This window comes from Arabidopsis lyrata, assembly GCF_000004255.2.
Source record: "Arabidopsis lyrata subsp. lyrata unplaced genomic scaffold ARALYscaffold_1, whole genome shotgun sequence".
In the NCBI taxonomy this organism is placed as follows: Eukaryota; Viridiplantae; Streptophyta; class Magnoliopsida; order Brassicales; family Brassicaceae; genus Arabidopsis; species Arabidopsis lyrata.
Window position 1 is genome coordinate 1,050,962 of NW_003302555.1, and position 15,357 is coordinate 1,066,318.

At 34.8% G+C, this 15,357-nt stretch overlaps 4 protein-coding genes and 1 non-coding gene across 5 annotated transcripts; 3 read left to right on the forward strand and 2 right to left on the reverse strand.

The window, feature by feature from the left end:
* Positions 1 to 2,276: 2,276 nt before the first annotated feature.
* On the reverse strand, positions 2,277 to 4,419 carry LOC9328231 (pentatricopeptide repeat-containing protein At1g03560, mitochondrial). The gene has a single exon (XM_002892123.2). The coding sequence runs from the start codon at positions 4,337 to 4,339 to the stop codon at positions 2,351 to 2,353; it is 1,989 nt and encodes a 662-aa protein (XP_002892169.1). The 5' UTR covers positions 4,340 to 4,419; the 3' UTR covers positions 2,277 to 2,350.
* A 23-nt stretch (positions 4,420 to 4,442) lies between these two features.
* On the forward strand, positions 4,443 to 4,514 carry TRNAQ-CUG. The gene has a single exon. It is a non-coding gene; the product is annotated as a tRNA-Gln (tRNA).
* Positions 4,515 to 4,587: 73 nt separating this feature from the next.
* On the reverse strand, positions 4,588 to 7,987 carry LOC9328232 (probable protein phosphatase 2C 1). The gene is made up of 6 exons (XM_002892124.2): positions 7,753 to 7,987; positions 6,255 to 6,726; positions 5,826 to 6,164; positions 5,602 to 5,719; positions 5,287 to 5,510; positions 4,588 to 5,201 (listed from the first exon to the last, which is right to left on the reverse strand). The coding sequence occupies exons 2-6, from the start codon at positions 6,495 to 6,497 to the stop codon at positions 4,743 to 4,745; spliced, it is 1,383 nt and encodes a 460-aa protein (XP_002892170.1). The 5' UTR covers positions 6,498 to 6,726; positions 7,753 to 7,987; the 3' UTR covers positions 4,588 to 4,742.
* A 1,204-nt stretch (positions 7,988 to 9,191) lies between these two features.
* Positions 9,192 to 10,144, forward strand: LOC9328233 (photosystem II repair protein PSB27-H1, chloroplastic). The gene has a single exon (XM_021014218.1). The coding sequence runs from the start codon at positions 9,386 to 9,388 to the stop codon at positions 9,908 to 9,910; it is 525 nt and encodes a 174-aa protein (XP_020869877.1). The 5' UTR covers positions 9,192 to 9,385; the 3' UTR covers positions 9,911 to 10,144.
* Positions 10,145 to 12,215: 2,071 nt separating this feature from the next.
* On the forward strand, positions 12,216 to 14,458 carry LOC9325528. The gene is made up of 5 exons (XM_021014272.1): positions 12,216 to 12,897; positions 12,976 to 13,196; positions 13,412 to 13,598; positions 13,688 to 13,865; positions 13,944 to 14,458. The coding sequence occupies exons 1-5, from the start codon at positions 12,805 to 12,807 to the stop codon at positions 14,189 to 14,191; spliced, it is 927 nt and encodes a 308-aa protein (XP_020869931.1). The 5' UTR covers positions 12,216 to 12,804; the 3' UTR covers positions 14,192 to 14,458.
* Positions 14,459 to 15,357: the final 899 nt, after the last annotated feature.

Here is a 15,357-nt window from a genome sequence, read left to right on the forward strand (position 1 = left end):
ACTTAAAATATTATTTGTGAAAAAAACTTAAAACTTAGTCAAGAGTTAAATTTAATATACTTGAAAACTTGAACTTATGATACCACAAGACTTAAAGACCAAAAAGACGGGATGCTTTTGTTTTTACCATATTTAGTTTTAACTCTTAGGATTTTTTTCAAAATCAAAACTTTTTGTAAAATCAAAAACTTTTAGGTAAAAATAAAAAAATTACTTAAAACATTATTTGTGAAAAACTTTAACCAAGTGTTAAATTTGAATTACGTGAAAACATATTGAATTTATGACACCTCAAGACTTACAGACCAAAAGGACGAGATGCTAAGTTCGGTTAGTTTTCAACATATTTAAATTTAACACTTAGATTTGTTTTTAAAACAAAAACATTCTGTAAAATTAAAAAAAAAATTACTTAAAAATAAAAAAAAATTTTTACTTAAAACATTACTTTCGAAAACCGTTTAAAACGTAACTAAGTGTTAAATTTTCACTATGTGAAAACATGTTTATGAAACCTCAAGACTTACAGACAAAAAGGACGGGATGCAAAGTCTTATTAGTTTTCAACATATTTAAATTAAATACTTAGTTTAGTTTTATAAACAAAAACATTTTGTAAAATTCAAAAAATTTTAGTTAAAAATCAAAACAATTTACATTATTTTTGAAAACCGTTTAAAACATAACTAAGTGTTAAATTTTAATTACAAGAAAACATGTTGAACTTATACACCGCAAGACTTACGGACCAAAAGGACGGGATGCTAAGCCCAACTTGTTTTCAAGCTATTTAAATTTAACACTTAGATTTATTTTTAAACAAAAACATTTTGTAAAATAAAATAAAAATTTTACTTAAAACATTATTTCTAAAAACCGTTTAAAACATAAATAAGTGTTAAATTTTAATTACGAGAAAACATGTTGAACTTATACACCGCAAGACTTACGGACCAAAAGGACGGGATGCTAAGCCCAACTTGTTTTCAAGCTATTTAAACTTAATACTTAGTTTTATTTTTAAACAAAAACATTTAGTAAAATAAAATAAAATTTTACTTAAAACATTATTTTTAAAAACCGTTTTAAAAATAACTAAATGTTAAATTTTAATCGAGAAAACATGTTGAACTTGTACACCGCAAGACTTACGGACCAAAAGGACGGGATGCTAAGCCCAACTTGTTTCCAAGCTATTTAAATTTAACACTTAGTTTTGTTTTTAAACAAAAACATTTTGTAAAATAAAATAAAAATTTACTTAAAACATTATTTTTAAAAACCGTTTAAAACATAACTAAATGTTAAATTTTAATTACGAGAAAACATGTTGAACTTGTACATCGCAAGACTTACGGACCAAAAGGACGGGATGCTAAACCCAACTTGTTTTCAAGCTATTTAAATTTAACACTTAGTTTTGTTTTTATACAAAAACATTTTGTAAAATAAAAAAAAAATAGTGTTAAAAATACTTAGTTTTATTTTTAAAACAAAAACATTTTCTATTTTATTATAATAAAAAAAATGAACGAATAATAGAAGAAATAACTTACAGAGAATTAGTAATGTTGATGATAGTGTTTGTCCACAAATCTAGTAGGCGATATAACTTCCAATATGCTGAAATTGAATAAAACAAAGAAAGGAGTCAATATTGGTTGAGAGGGATAAATAATAAACTTAGAAACAGAAAAGAAAAAAAAGTTGAACCGAAAAAAAAAGAAACAAAAGAAAATAAAGAAAAACAGAGGATTTTGGAGATTACTTACAGGTCAAGAAAGAGAGGATTAAGATATTGGTGTTATTGTTGAGTCATAACAGCATCAACCCTAATTGAAGCAGACAAGGAGGACTGTGATTGTAAACGACGATTGGGCCTTCTTCTCTCCGACGATAGGGTTTGTGGAGATTATGATCGACGTATGCTGCGGCCTCACATCCACCGCCACGGCCTCACACGAAAATAGTTGCGATTCAAAGCTTTAGAAGAACACGAAAAGCTATGCTTGCTTTAGAACTTTCTCACTCAAGATACAATTTTGATCTTTCTCGAAGAAGAAAGAAGAGATTACGATTATATTTATAAGCAGAGATGTTAGGTCGTTTCGGAAAAACAAAAAGGAAATCTCTTTTATACACACGTGTTATATTAAAAAATGGAAATCACTCGATCAATAAAAATGGAAATTTATTTTATAACCAAAAAGAAAAGGAAATTGTTACGTTTTTGTTACGACGTCGTTTGGAGTGATGACGTCATCTATATTCGTGGAGAAACTAAAATTGTATATTTGATGTTTTGGAAAAACATTACTACACATGAAGAAGATATAAACGCAAACAATTCTTACCAGTGAGAGTCAAAACAAGTTTCAAGTAAAGTCGTAAACTTGACACGTCTTTTAACACTACCCATTCTCTCATAACCAATCCCAATTTTGCTATGCATTAGCTTCATAGCTAGATCTGCTTTTCCCACTTTCCTCAATGCATTTATCATCACTGTTCTGATCCTCCCTGGCACTTCTCTTCCTCTCTCTGTTATCCCATCAGCTAATTTACAAGCTTCTTTGATCCGACCAGCTTTACACAATGTGTTTATCATATCTTCACAAGCTGCATCCAGAATCACACCCATTGGAGCCAACTCATCCAGTATCTTACAAGCTCTCGCCACTTTTCCCGATAAACATAGCCCAGTCGATAACGCCCTGAGGCAAGCTGCGGTTGGTGTAATGCCTTTATCAATCATCATGTCCCAAAGCTTTAACGCCTCTTCGTTTCTATGTTCTTTGAACATTCCGGATATGAGTATCGTGTATGTATAAACCGTTTGATCACAACCTTCTTCTTCCTCCATTCTCTTAAACAGGGCTAACGCTTCATCGACTTTCCCATGCTTTGTAAACGCATCGATCAGTGCATTGTAACAGTACGAATCCCTTGTGCATCCTTTTTCAGACATCTCTTCAAAAAGCCTCTCGGCTTCATCTACTCGGCCTGCTTTTCCTAAACCATCAATAAGACTAGAATAAAACATCGAATTGATAGCCAATCCGTTAAACCGGCAAGTCTGGAAATAGTCCATTGCCTCTTCCACTCTCCCGTTTTTACACAAACCATTAACAACAACGGAATAAGTTACCACATCGGGGTTAAACCCTTCATCTATCATTCTGTGTAAAAGCCTTATCGCATCTTCAACACTTCCGGTTTTCGCATAACCATCAATCAAAACCGTGTATATAGCTACATTTGGTTTAGAACCTTTACGGATCATATTCTCGAAAACAGCATAACCTTCATTCAATTTCCCTTCCTTACAAAGTCCACCAATCACTAAGCTAAACGCATGAGGTGGGACTTGAAGTCCCTTCTCATCCATCTCTTGATACAAAGCCACACAAGAACTAAAGTCGCTATCTGCATAACAAGCCTGGATCATAGTCATATACGTAATCTTATCAGCCTCAAGACCTTTCGTCTCCATAACTCTAAGCTTCTCCAAAGCTTTCTGTGTTTGCCCTGCCTTACAATAACCCTTGATCATTGTGTTATAAGTCACAACGTCTGGTTTGATTCTGCCACTTTCCATAACCTCAAAAACACGCTCTGCCGAATCAACAAACATCGCGCTCACTAATCCGTTCATCAAAAAGTTATAAGTGTACAAAGTCGGCTCAATACCATTCTCTTTCATTTTGCGCCAAACCCACAACAATTCCTCCACCATTCCAAGCTTTCCAAAACTCTTAATCAGAGAATTCCCAGGAGAAACAGTCATAGGAAACTCAAATTTCCTAATCTCACTGCAGATAAACCTAATTCTATCCACATCTTTTGCCAGAGCCAATACATCAACCAAGGAGACATAACACTCGAGGTTATGCGTATACTTCTTTTGCTTACGAGACCAACAGAAGAAACTCCAAGCAATATCGGGTTTTTCGCGAATCTCATCGGATTTCAACACAAACGAAACAAAATTGGGCGATAGTTTGATAAGAAACTTACGGCAGAAACCATCTAGATTCGATTCCATGGAAGCCGAACCATCTAAAAGGTTGAGAATTTGGCTTACCCATGGAGATGGCTGGAGATTACGGTTCGATTTCACCAAATCGGAGACATCGTTAAAGGGTTCTATCCATTCGGGAGGAGGAAGTGAGCTGCTATTGAACACCCACCTAACACTCGTCCTTGAGCTTGATAAAGGCAAGCACTTTGAATCATCCGACAAAAAGTCGCCATTTTTGTACAAACAGAGAGATTGTGAAGAACAATGCGGACGATTCAGAAGAGCTAACGAAAAGGGCTTCCGGTAAAATCTTCGCATCGGTAAATTCTTCAAGCCGCCGGTGCGGTAGCGACATTGGTCATATAGTACTCGAACACAAAGTCCTCATTTTTAAAGGAACTTGGAGCATTCGGAAACAAATGGTCCCATGGTCTAGTGGTCAGGACATTGGACTCTGAATCCAGTAACCCGAGTTCAAGTCTCGGTGGGACCTTTTTTATGTTTGTGCAAACCTTTCTTATCTCACACAACGTTTTAATCTTTTTTAAGAGTTCATCATCAAGCAGAGAGACAAAAGACCTAAGACATTTACATATACTTTTAGGATTCCATATTCGGAGCTTCAGGCATTTCACTTGAAGCAATAAAGAAGATTATGTTGAGCAGAAGACATTTTTTTTCCTGACCAAAATCAGTTCTGAAAACAATCAAAAGCCATGTCTCAAGGTTTCTCTCCAGGGAATCTGGGAAGTTGAACAAGAGAGTTCACTCGAGTAACACCTTCTAGTCCTGACCAGTTCTGTTCTCCTACCGTCGTTTTCTCCTTCTCTGCATTATCAGTCTCTGCAATCACATTACCGTAACTGTTGTTTTCTTGATCCGTTGATAATGATCTGACTGTGACGTTTCTCTGAAGACACGGTTCTGCTCCCTGGCTTTCGTCTGATTCTACTGCGTTTGTTGCCGAAGAGAAGCATTGTTCTTCGTTATCCGATGACTCTGAGTCCATTCTGCCGTCTAGAAACAAACACACAACTGCACAATCATCCATCTTCGAAGTCGGGTACTTAAGTTTCCATTCGCGTACAGCTGAATCCACCACGAGTCTAGCTGCTGATGCCCGGCTTGTAGCTGATGCTACAACTTCAACCACTTCTTCGTTGCTTAGCACATCCCAGACCTATCAAAACAAAGGTTGGAATCATCAGTAAAAGAAATTCATTTTGATAATGCTTAGAAGACACTTTAAGAGTTCAATTCATTACTCCATCTGAGGCCAAGACAATGAACTGATCTCTATCTGTAAGAACACGGTGAGAGAACTCTGGTATCGAAATCACACCGTAGTCTTTCAGACAGAAATCACCGAAAGCTCTAGCCATAGCTAATCCAGGAGCATTATCAAATGGTAGCCAAACTCGTGACACCTCTGGTTCGTCTTGCAGTGCAAAGACCCTACCTTTACACTGTTTGATCCTCTCAGCTTCCCCTACAAATAATAATATCTAAGAAGTTAGACAAAATCAAAATAAAAATAGAGATTAGAGCAAATATCACCAAATGTTGTTAAAGCATAATACTTGGTAAGTCAGGCTTTAAGTCAACTGTTAGCTGAACTGCAACCATCGAATCGTTGCTGTCTTTGGATCCAAGTATCGCCCGAGAATCCCCAATGTTTCCCATGAATAGATTTGACCCCTGAAACAATCAAGACACATCAAAACCGATAGATACTTGGAACACAATGGAAAATCGATTTTGAACCCAAAAAAAAACAGAAGAGATCTTTTGTTGTCATGATTACCTGCTTAATGATTGTAACAGCCGTGCAGCCACTGCAGAAGCATTCTAGATTAGGATGGGATCGCAGTTCCTTATCCATAGCATTGAATGATTTCAAGAAAGCTTCCTCCCATAAGAAATTTAATTTATGCTCCTCAGTAGATTCTTCCTTCTCAGCTTCAAGGCTATCGGATTTGCTTGTACGAGTTCCTGTGGATCCATTTTGCTTCGACTTAATGGAATTCAGGAGAGACAGCAACTTTACAGGCAATGAATCCCTCACTTTACGAGCAACAAGATGACCATGGGGACCATGTCCATCAAACACACCGCAAAAGGTAACATCTTTCGACATAAAATCCTACGAAAAAACAATAGCAAATCCAGTTTATTGGGGGCACACAAAGCTCTAATAAACATCATTGAGGAAGAATAAGAAGAAGAAACTCACTTCCCACACAATCATTGCGTCCTGATTAATACCCTTGCGTCCCTGTTGAGTGAAAATGCAAGAACTCCTGCTCTTTCCGTTACCGATGATCCGATTCGGTATAGAAACTAAGTTATGAAGCGAAACGATGCGGTCTGAAAAACCTCTCTTCCCCATTTTGCTCCCACAACATCCCATCCCGAGACACGGGCGATGCATAGGCTCTTCATTGCTCCACGAATTCTTAGAGATACAACCTCCCATTGGTCAATGCAAGCATACACTATGGATCTGATCGCAGAGAGATAGAGAAAAAGAAGACAAAAGACTTCTGTTGTTGTACCAAAACCAGATCCCCCAATGTAAGGCTTTAGCAACTTATTTGGTCAAATCAAAGAGCTTTCACACAAGTTTCTTTTTTCTGTATAAAATACTCTTTGTGGGCAAAACCTTTTCTTCGAATCTTGGTCAATGATGATGCATGGACCGTGAGCTGAAAACATTGCAGAAAAATGAATTAGTGATTAGTTTAATGCAAAGTTCGAAAAAAGAAAAGCAGACGCAAACAAGTCAGAAAGAAGAAAACCCAGCATGTGATCTTTAGCAATAGAATATATGTAGATATTACTAAACAGCCTGTCCTAATTGTTTGGCATTGGACCAACCTCAAGACTCTTATAGCTCCATGTTTTGTAATACAGTATATTCACTTTTCACTAATCTTTGCAAATAAATTAATCAAAAAAAGACAGGAAAACGGAAAAACATACAAATCAATAACAGAGGGTTTCCCCATATAGGCACATGAATCAAAAAAATTGTTATGGGGCAAATTGCAAGATGAAATAATGAAACAAGATTCCATACAAACTCTTAACAGTGAAGAGATTTTTAAAGAATCATTGTTTAAAGAGTCTAATCCTAAACCCTGCACCAAAATTCTGCACTTAAACATATACATTTCATTTCATTGCAGTTTTTAATAAAATTACTCCCTTTAATGATCAATTTTAACCTTTAACATTTTCCAGTGACAAACAAAAATGATAATGCAAAAACCCCCCAAAGCTTTAGCTGAAAGCAAAAGAGATCATCATCTAATATGGGTTTTATTTAGTAATGCTGCAACCAAGCATAACGAAACCCTAATTGTGAAAACCCAGATTCTGGTAAATGTATAAAACATGGAATTTCGTGAACTAACTTTCTTTGTGAATTGGACAATGAAGTGGAGATTCTATTAAACAGATAGATACATGAAACCCTCAAAAGAAAAAGGTGGGACCTTTTAAGTGGAAAAGCGATTCACTTTTCAGAAATCCGATTTAGATAGATGGATCTGATAAAGTTTCTCATAACTTTCCTCTGCAACCCAAACAAGTGCAGAGTGAAAAAAGAGAGAAAAGAACAAACCAAAATCATCAGAAAAAAGATCCTACGAAACTCGAACACAGTACAAGACAGAGAGAAACAAGCAAAAATGTAAGGAATTAGAGCAAATCAGAGGAAAAGAACGAACCTTTGGGGGATCATGAACCTTTGGAGGATCAGACAATGACTGACAATGGAAAGAGAAAGGAGAGAGTTAGCGATTGAGTAGTTGTTGTAGTTGTAGTAGTGGTAGAGGGAGATGGGTGAGGTCTCATTAATTGAAGAAAGCGAATAAGCAGAGAGGAGAAGAAGAAGAAGAAGAAGAAGATAAAGAAAACAAAAAAGAGAGCTTCCCCACAGAATCTTTCTGGTTTTCGCTTTCTTTCATGAAAGATCAAATCAAAAGCTTACTTGCTTTGCTATTTAATCATTTTTAATACTTTCCTAAATTTCCTATTTTTATTTTCTTGTTACAAAAAATATAGGGAGATGAAAATGAAAATCCAAATATCAACTTTTGTAAATGTAATTCATGATTTTTGCATTATGATTAATATCATGAAAAAAATATTCAAAAATGTAATCATAACTTTGCATACATTTTTGATTTTGCAGCAACATGAAATTTAAAGTCATATGTAGACGATTCACGATAGATTAGAATAAATTATGAGGTTATGTCCTGTTTCTGAGATGTGTTGATAGTTAATTTTTTAAAAGCACAACTTTGCTTTGGTAAAATGAATAAGGTTAGCTTAATCTTTTACAAACAAATAAAATGGTTAGCTTTTTAATTAGGCAACCTTCTTTTATGTGGTGTCCTAATAAAAAGCAAGACGACAAAAGAGACGAGAAATAAATGGACACTTGCAAAGTTTACAAAACAGATGAGTTGTTCAACTTTTCTCCACATACTAACAATCCCCACTTCGTTATTTATTTTTATGTTCAATGAAAGTCTCTGAATTTCATACATATTCACATTCCATTAAAGAAAATGAGAGCCAAGTATATGGTTGATAGATAATCAAATAGAAATGTAAAGGCCATGTTTAAATTTATTATCACTTGTATGGAGTAATCATCATATTCATGTGTTTAGAGAATATCATGATATCCAAAACATTTCTTACTAATATGTTTTGTTTTTGAATTTGTAGTTTTCACAATAAAAAAAAACGAAAGGACAGGTTGGTTGGTAGATCATGAATATAAATGTGTAAAATTAGATTGGAGTTTAAAGCTTCTTTCCCATTTAGTTCTGTTGACAAATCGTTCACGGAGTTCCCACGTAGGCCTTAGCTTTCGTTTTTTTTTCTTTCCCTTTTTCACACTTGGCCAATGAAAGACGATTTAATTAGAAAGCTTATTATCAATCACATGGAGTCTTTCTTCTCTCTCGATCAGAATTGTTTCGCATGAATCAAAGAAGATAAGGTCAAAGATTGTATGGTTTTTGAGGATGACACATGAACATCTAAAAACAATCAAATTTTGTTTTTGTTTGTTTTAATTGTAAAAGCCCATATAAGATAAGGCCCATATGTCGAAGCCCATAAACAAATATAGTAAGATAAAAACCAAAACAAAAAAATCTTGACCTGGCAGTGAGGTCCATTGCTTGGCTCTGCATCATGTGTCATCCTCAAAAACCATACAATCTTGATAAGAAGATAAGGGACACGTGTCAAAAAACCAACACCCACAAACTCATTTTCCCGATTTACTAACGCTCAACAAAACTCTTTCATTCTCTTACACCTTTTCCCCGAGTTCCGACAATGGCTTCAGCTTCAGCGACAGCTACTCTTCTCAAACCCAATCCTCCGCCGCATAAACCGACCATCATCGCCTCCTCCGTATCCCCGCCTCTTCCTCCTCCACGTCGCAACCACCTCCTCCGCCGCGATTTCCTCTCCCTAGCGGCAACATCCACGCTTCTAACACAATCGATTCCGTTTCTAGCTCCGGCGCCAGCTTCCGCCGCTGAAGATGAAGAGTACATTAAAGATACGTCGGCAGTGATCAGTAAAGTTAGGAGTACGCTTTCGATGCAGAAGACAGATCCAAATGTGGCCGATGCGGTGGCGGAGCTGAGAGAAGCGTCGAATTCTTGGGTTGCAAAGTACCGGAAAGAGAAAGCTCTTCTCGGAAAAGCTTCTTTCCGGGATATTTACTCGGCGTTGAATGCTGTTTCAGGTCATTATGTGAGTTTTGGTCCGACGGCTCCGATTCCGGCGAAGAGGAAGGCGAGGATTCTTGAAGAGATGGAAACTGCTGAGAAGGCTCTCTCAAGAGGAAGATGAAAAATTGCAGTGAGACCTGACAATTTCTTCTTCTCCTCCATTTTCTTGTTGATGAAAATTTATTTTCCTAAAAATGCCAATCAAATTATATGAGAAGAGAAACTTGAATTGGCTCGCAATCGCATGCCATTTTTTTTTCCCTGTAAAATACTTATCAATATCCTGCATGATAATTACTTGATTATCATTTATCAGCGATAGCTTATCTAGTAATATCGAATTCCATTTTCTCAATGATTGGCGTAATTCTCGTGTCATAATAACTCATAAGTTCTATTAACTCTCTTTTTTTTTTTTTTTGTCAAACAAGTTCTATTAACTCTCTATTGTGGGATATACTTTCCTAGAAAATTTGTTTACACTTTCTTTAGTTTTTTGGAGTAACTAATTTCTTTAATTTATTTAGTTTACATTAGAAAATCCCAAAACTCCTAAGTTACATTTTTGCATTAAATGTTGCTTATCAAACTAAAAAGATTTTAAAGTCTATGAAAAGCCTTTTCTATGGCCCATCTACAAAGCCCACAAAGTGTGTAGTTTGATCCTTTTAATTTTTTAAGTGACCGACCACAAACTCCACAAGAATACGAACATATCACGTGCAGGTCTACACGTGAACTACCACATGGCTTCGTATTTAGAGAACTAGAGTAGTGTATATTCAATCCATAAACTATTTACTCTAATTAGATAGTAGTACTAAGTAGTAAGTATTCCCTCCGTTTCGTTTTAGTTGTCGTTAAGGTTTTTTCACACAAATTAAGAAAAACATTAAATTTTCTGTTTTACCCTTTATTAATATATTTTATAAAAAAATTCATTGGCCGAAACATTAAAACAGTAGGGATAAAACTGGAATTTTCACAAAACATTTGCATCGAAAATCTAAAACGACAACAATTATGAAACAAAATTTTAACTCTAAAACGACAAGTAAAAAGAAACGGAGGGAGTAATATTCAACGTAATTAATAACTACACGTGTGCATCGTATACTAGCCTACCATTAGACTGACCTTTCCAATACGTTAAAAACTTAAAATTGATGGGTGTAGAAAATAATGATCGTGTTTGCTGCTGACTGCTGTTTAATTACGCCTAATTTATTTATTTGGTCAGTAGTTAATAACTTTGCATCATTTTTTCGTGTCAACTTTATTCAATACCAATAATCTTGTAAGTCAACATTCGCTCACCTCACCAAATGCAATATAGTCATATAGACTATATAGTATATTATAATTTAAGCCATACCAGTTACAGGATTTTTTTTTTTTTTGGTAAAAGGTGAAATGCAGGATTTGGTTTTATCCGTGAGTAATATGATAATGAATATATATATATATATATATATATATATATATATATATATATATATATATATATATATATATCCTTGTTTGAAAAATCGCTAGGCGCTAGTCGGGCGTTCGGCATGGGCCTAGCGATTAATCGGAAAATCGGATTAAAATCGGGGATTAGTTTTAGGGTTATTTTAATATTTTTAAAATATATTAATCCAATATTGTAAAAATTTATGATTTTTATTAAAATTTGAACACAAGTTATTGTAAAACATCATAAACTCTCCATTCAAATGATTGAATAACAAAAATAAAAAGTTTTTTTATACTTGCAATCTAAAAAATAATCGGGGTATATAAGATTAGGCGGGAAGTAATCGGATTAGGCGGAGAATAATCGGGTTACTGATTTTTTAGGGGATTAGTCATTAATCGAGGCGGATAGGGTGGGCCTAGCGATTAAGCGGTGAGTAATCGGGGGTAGGCGGGGATTTTTAGAACAGGGATATATATATATATATATATTAATGAATCTAAAATGATCCATCCTTACTACATTCCTTACAAATTGGATAACAAATTAAAAGCAGCTAAATAGGTTACTTAATCCGCTAGCTTGTGATATCAAATCATTAAATTCCGTATACAATATGATTGATGTAAATAATTTGTAAAAACGATACTTTGATCACTCATAACTAATAAAATGATTGAACTAACAAAATTTATAAGATCGATGAAAAAAAAAAATATATATATATATATATATATAAGATCAATTCATACATAAAGTTTGGATATGAATGGATTTATATATAACAACAAATCCACGTGAAGAAGACAATGAGCTGTGGTGAGGTGGTGGACGAGGAAAATCGGTCAAACTTAATTAAGATTTTATCTATTTTTTTCATTTACTTTTTCTCTGATTTTTTATTTTGTTTTTCTTTTATAAATACCTGTCTTTTTTTTTTCTTTAATCATCTTAAAAACCCAAATGTATCGAGAAGAGAAGACACAATTGTAAAAAAAAAAAACAAAAACCATTTGTTTGACGATCGTCTGCAATCGTTTTTCTTTTCTTTTCAATCTCATAACCAAATTTCCCGAGAAAAAGTTTTGACTTTCCCGGAAAAATCTCTTTCCTTTCATTCGAAAATCTACTGAATTGTTTCTCTGTTCTTCTGTGTTTTTTTTCCCCTCATTTTATGGCTTTACCTTTTATTCTTTTACCTTCTCTTGATTGATCTGACTTCAAGATTAGAAATCTCGACGCGTGGCTTCAATTTTTTCTTAGAGAATCACATTATATATATAAAAAAACGGAAAACAATATTCGATCTTTGCTTACTCATTGTCTGTCTTCTCGATTGTAATCGTTTTCTCCATACATTTTTTTCTTGAAAGAATCCATCTTTTCTTTTTTGGTTTTGGTTTTGGTTTTGCTTGTCCCTTAAATTCAGCCTCCATACATAACGTCAAAGCTCAGATATCTGAATAACTCGCTTGCGTGCCTCTTTCTCTAAAAGCCCATCTCTTTCTTCTCCTCCATTGAAGAAGAAACCTTCATAATATTTCTCAATTACGATCATGGTGAATGGTAAAGGGTCAACAAAAAAATCGAATCTTGATCGATTCCTTCATTGCATAACACCCTTAGTGCCACCCCAATCTCTCCCCAAGGTTTGTGAACGTTTCTTTCTCTCTCTCTTTTTGATTTGTTTCAATTTTGGTTTGATGGTGTTAATTGGGAATTTGCAGGCGGAGATTAGAACCCTAAATCGATTGTGGCATCCATGGGAGAGAGAAAAGGTTGAGTTTTTCAGGTTGAGTGATTTGTGGGATCGTTATGATGAATGGAGCGCTTATGGAGCTAGCGTCCCTATTCATATTACCAATGGAGAATCTCTTGTTCAATACTATGTTCCTTATCTTTCTGCCATCCAGATTTTCACCTCTCATTCCTCCTTGATCCGATTAAGGTTTGTTTGATCCACCATTGTCTTTTCATTGTATTATAGCAAAGATTGATACTTTGACATCTTTATTACTTTCTTATGATTTCGTTGATCATTAGAATAGATTGTGGTTTCTGGTTCAGCAGAATGCGTGTATTATATATGAGTTTCTTGAAGAATGACTGCTCTCATGGGTTACTTCACAGATATCTGATTATATTTGGTGTTGGGTTGATTAGGGAAGAGTCTGAAGATGGGGAATGTGAGGGTAGAGATCCGTTTAGCGATTCAGGTAGCGATGAGAGTGTCTCTGAGGAAGGACTTGAAAACAACACGCTCTTGCATCCAAATGATCGTTTGGGTTATCTTTATCTCCAATACTTTGAGAGATCAGCTCCTTATACCAGAGTTCCTCTGATGGATAAGGTAGATAATATAACCTTATGTAGACATCCGTTTTGTTCACCTGATCCAATCGAGTAAGCATCACAAATGGTGTTTTAATTTGATTCCAGATCAATGAATTGGCTCAAAGATACCCTGGATTGATGTCGTTGAGAAGCGTTGATCTTTCTCCAGCAAGTTGGATGTCGGTAGCGTGGTACCCGATTTACCATATACCAATGGGAAGAACCATTAAAGACTTATCCACTTGTTTCCTCACTTATCACACTCTTTCCTCTTCTTTCCAAGGTGCAGATTCTCTCTCTCTCTATCTACTATCCTTTAAGTCTGTGTGATCATCGGGTTTAATACTTTGTTATATCATAGATATGGAACCGGAAGAAAATGGTGGGGACAAGGAGAGGGTGCGGAGGGAAGGGGAAGATATAACTCTGCTCCCATTTGGGATGGCTACTTACAAGATGCAAGGCGATGTTTGGCTTTCGCAGGACCACGATGATCAAGAGAGATTGGCTTCGCTTTATAGTGTTGCAGATTCTTGGCTAAAACAGCTTAGGGTCCAACATCATGACTTCAACTACTTCTGCAGTATGTCAATGACTCATCGTGGCTAAAACTCGGTTCGATGACACCATGATGTTTGCTTGTTTCCTCATATATAGTCTAATTCTTGCTTTGTTCTGGAACCTCTTGCGTTTTGTAAAACGCAATCGAGCGATTCGCTTTGCAGTGTTTTGTTTAGAATAGCGTTTTGAGTCTTCTAACCTTTGAGAGTATATGTCGTACATAGAGTTTGTTGCTTGTTGAAACAGAGTAATTGATGTTGCTTGTTAAAAACAGAGTGATTGTTTCTTATAAGTTGAAACATGGTGGAGAGAGAACTTGAGTGTGCCTCGGTACCGTTACTGAAATAGTAATGTAACGAACTAGTCTTGTTAATTAATTTTTCTTTTTCGGAAGTAAAATGGGTGAGACTAAATTATCAATTTTAGGTTTTTTTTTTTAATTTATATGTTAATTCATACTCATATGCTTTAACATTTTTCACATTGAAATAATATAAATTTAATCACAACATTTTGCCAAGGAAAAAAGTCAGATATTTTATCACAACATTTTTTTATAAGAAATTGATCCTGAAACAAATCTTATATGATCGAATGTAATTCTAATTAATTAAAGATATGTAAGCTATATAAAAATATAAAATAATTGTTAGACGGAAATTTATTTTTTACTATAAATCATCCAAGTTGAAATGAATAAAGGAGGGACCTTTTGTGACAAAAATGTCAAATATATGTGGGTACAAAAAATGATTTGGAAGTTTGACTTTCATAGACTTTCATGTACTGTTTGGTTTCTCCACCAAATTTAATAGAGACATGCCAAACTTTTTTTTAGTTACTTACAGAAAACAGATCACTGCCTAGATAATTGTAAAAAAGTGTAGAGTTTTGGATTGATCTAGGCTTCATCACATTATTTTATCGAAGTGACTTGTAAAAAAGAAACAAAAGATTAAAAAGATAATTCGAATTGAATAGGAATCATGGAATTGGAAATGTGGTGGTAATAAAGCATCTTATCCTTGACGTTAGATTTCAAAAGTGATGTCCCTTTAGTTTTGTTTTTAATGGATAAGATCAAAATATCCATTTTTACGACCTTCAAAGCACACGTAAGAACGTTATCTTAGTTTTATAAAGGTACCAAAAGGTCTTAAATCAGACCGAATTTTATCAAAATAAACGGTCAGGCAGGATTTCATGCCGACAAG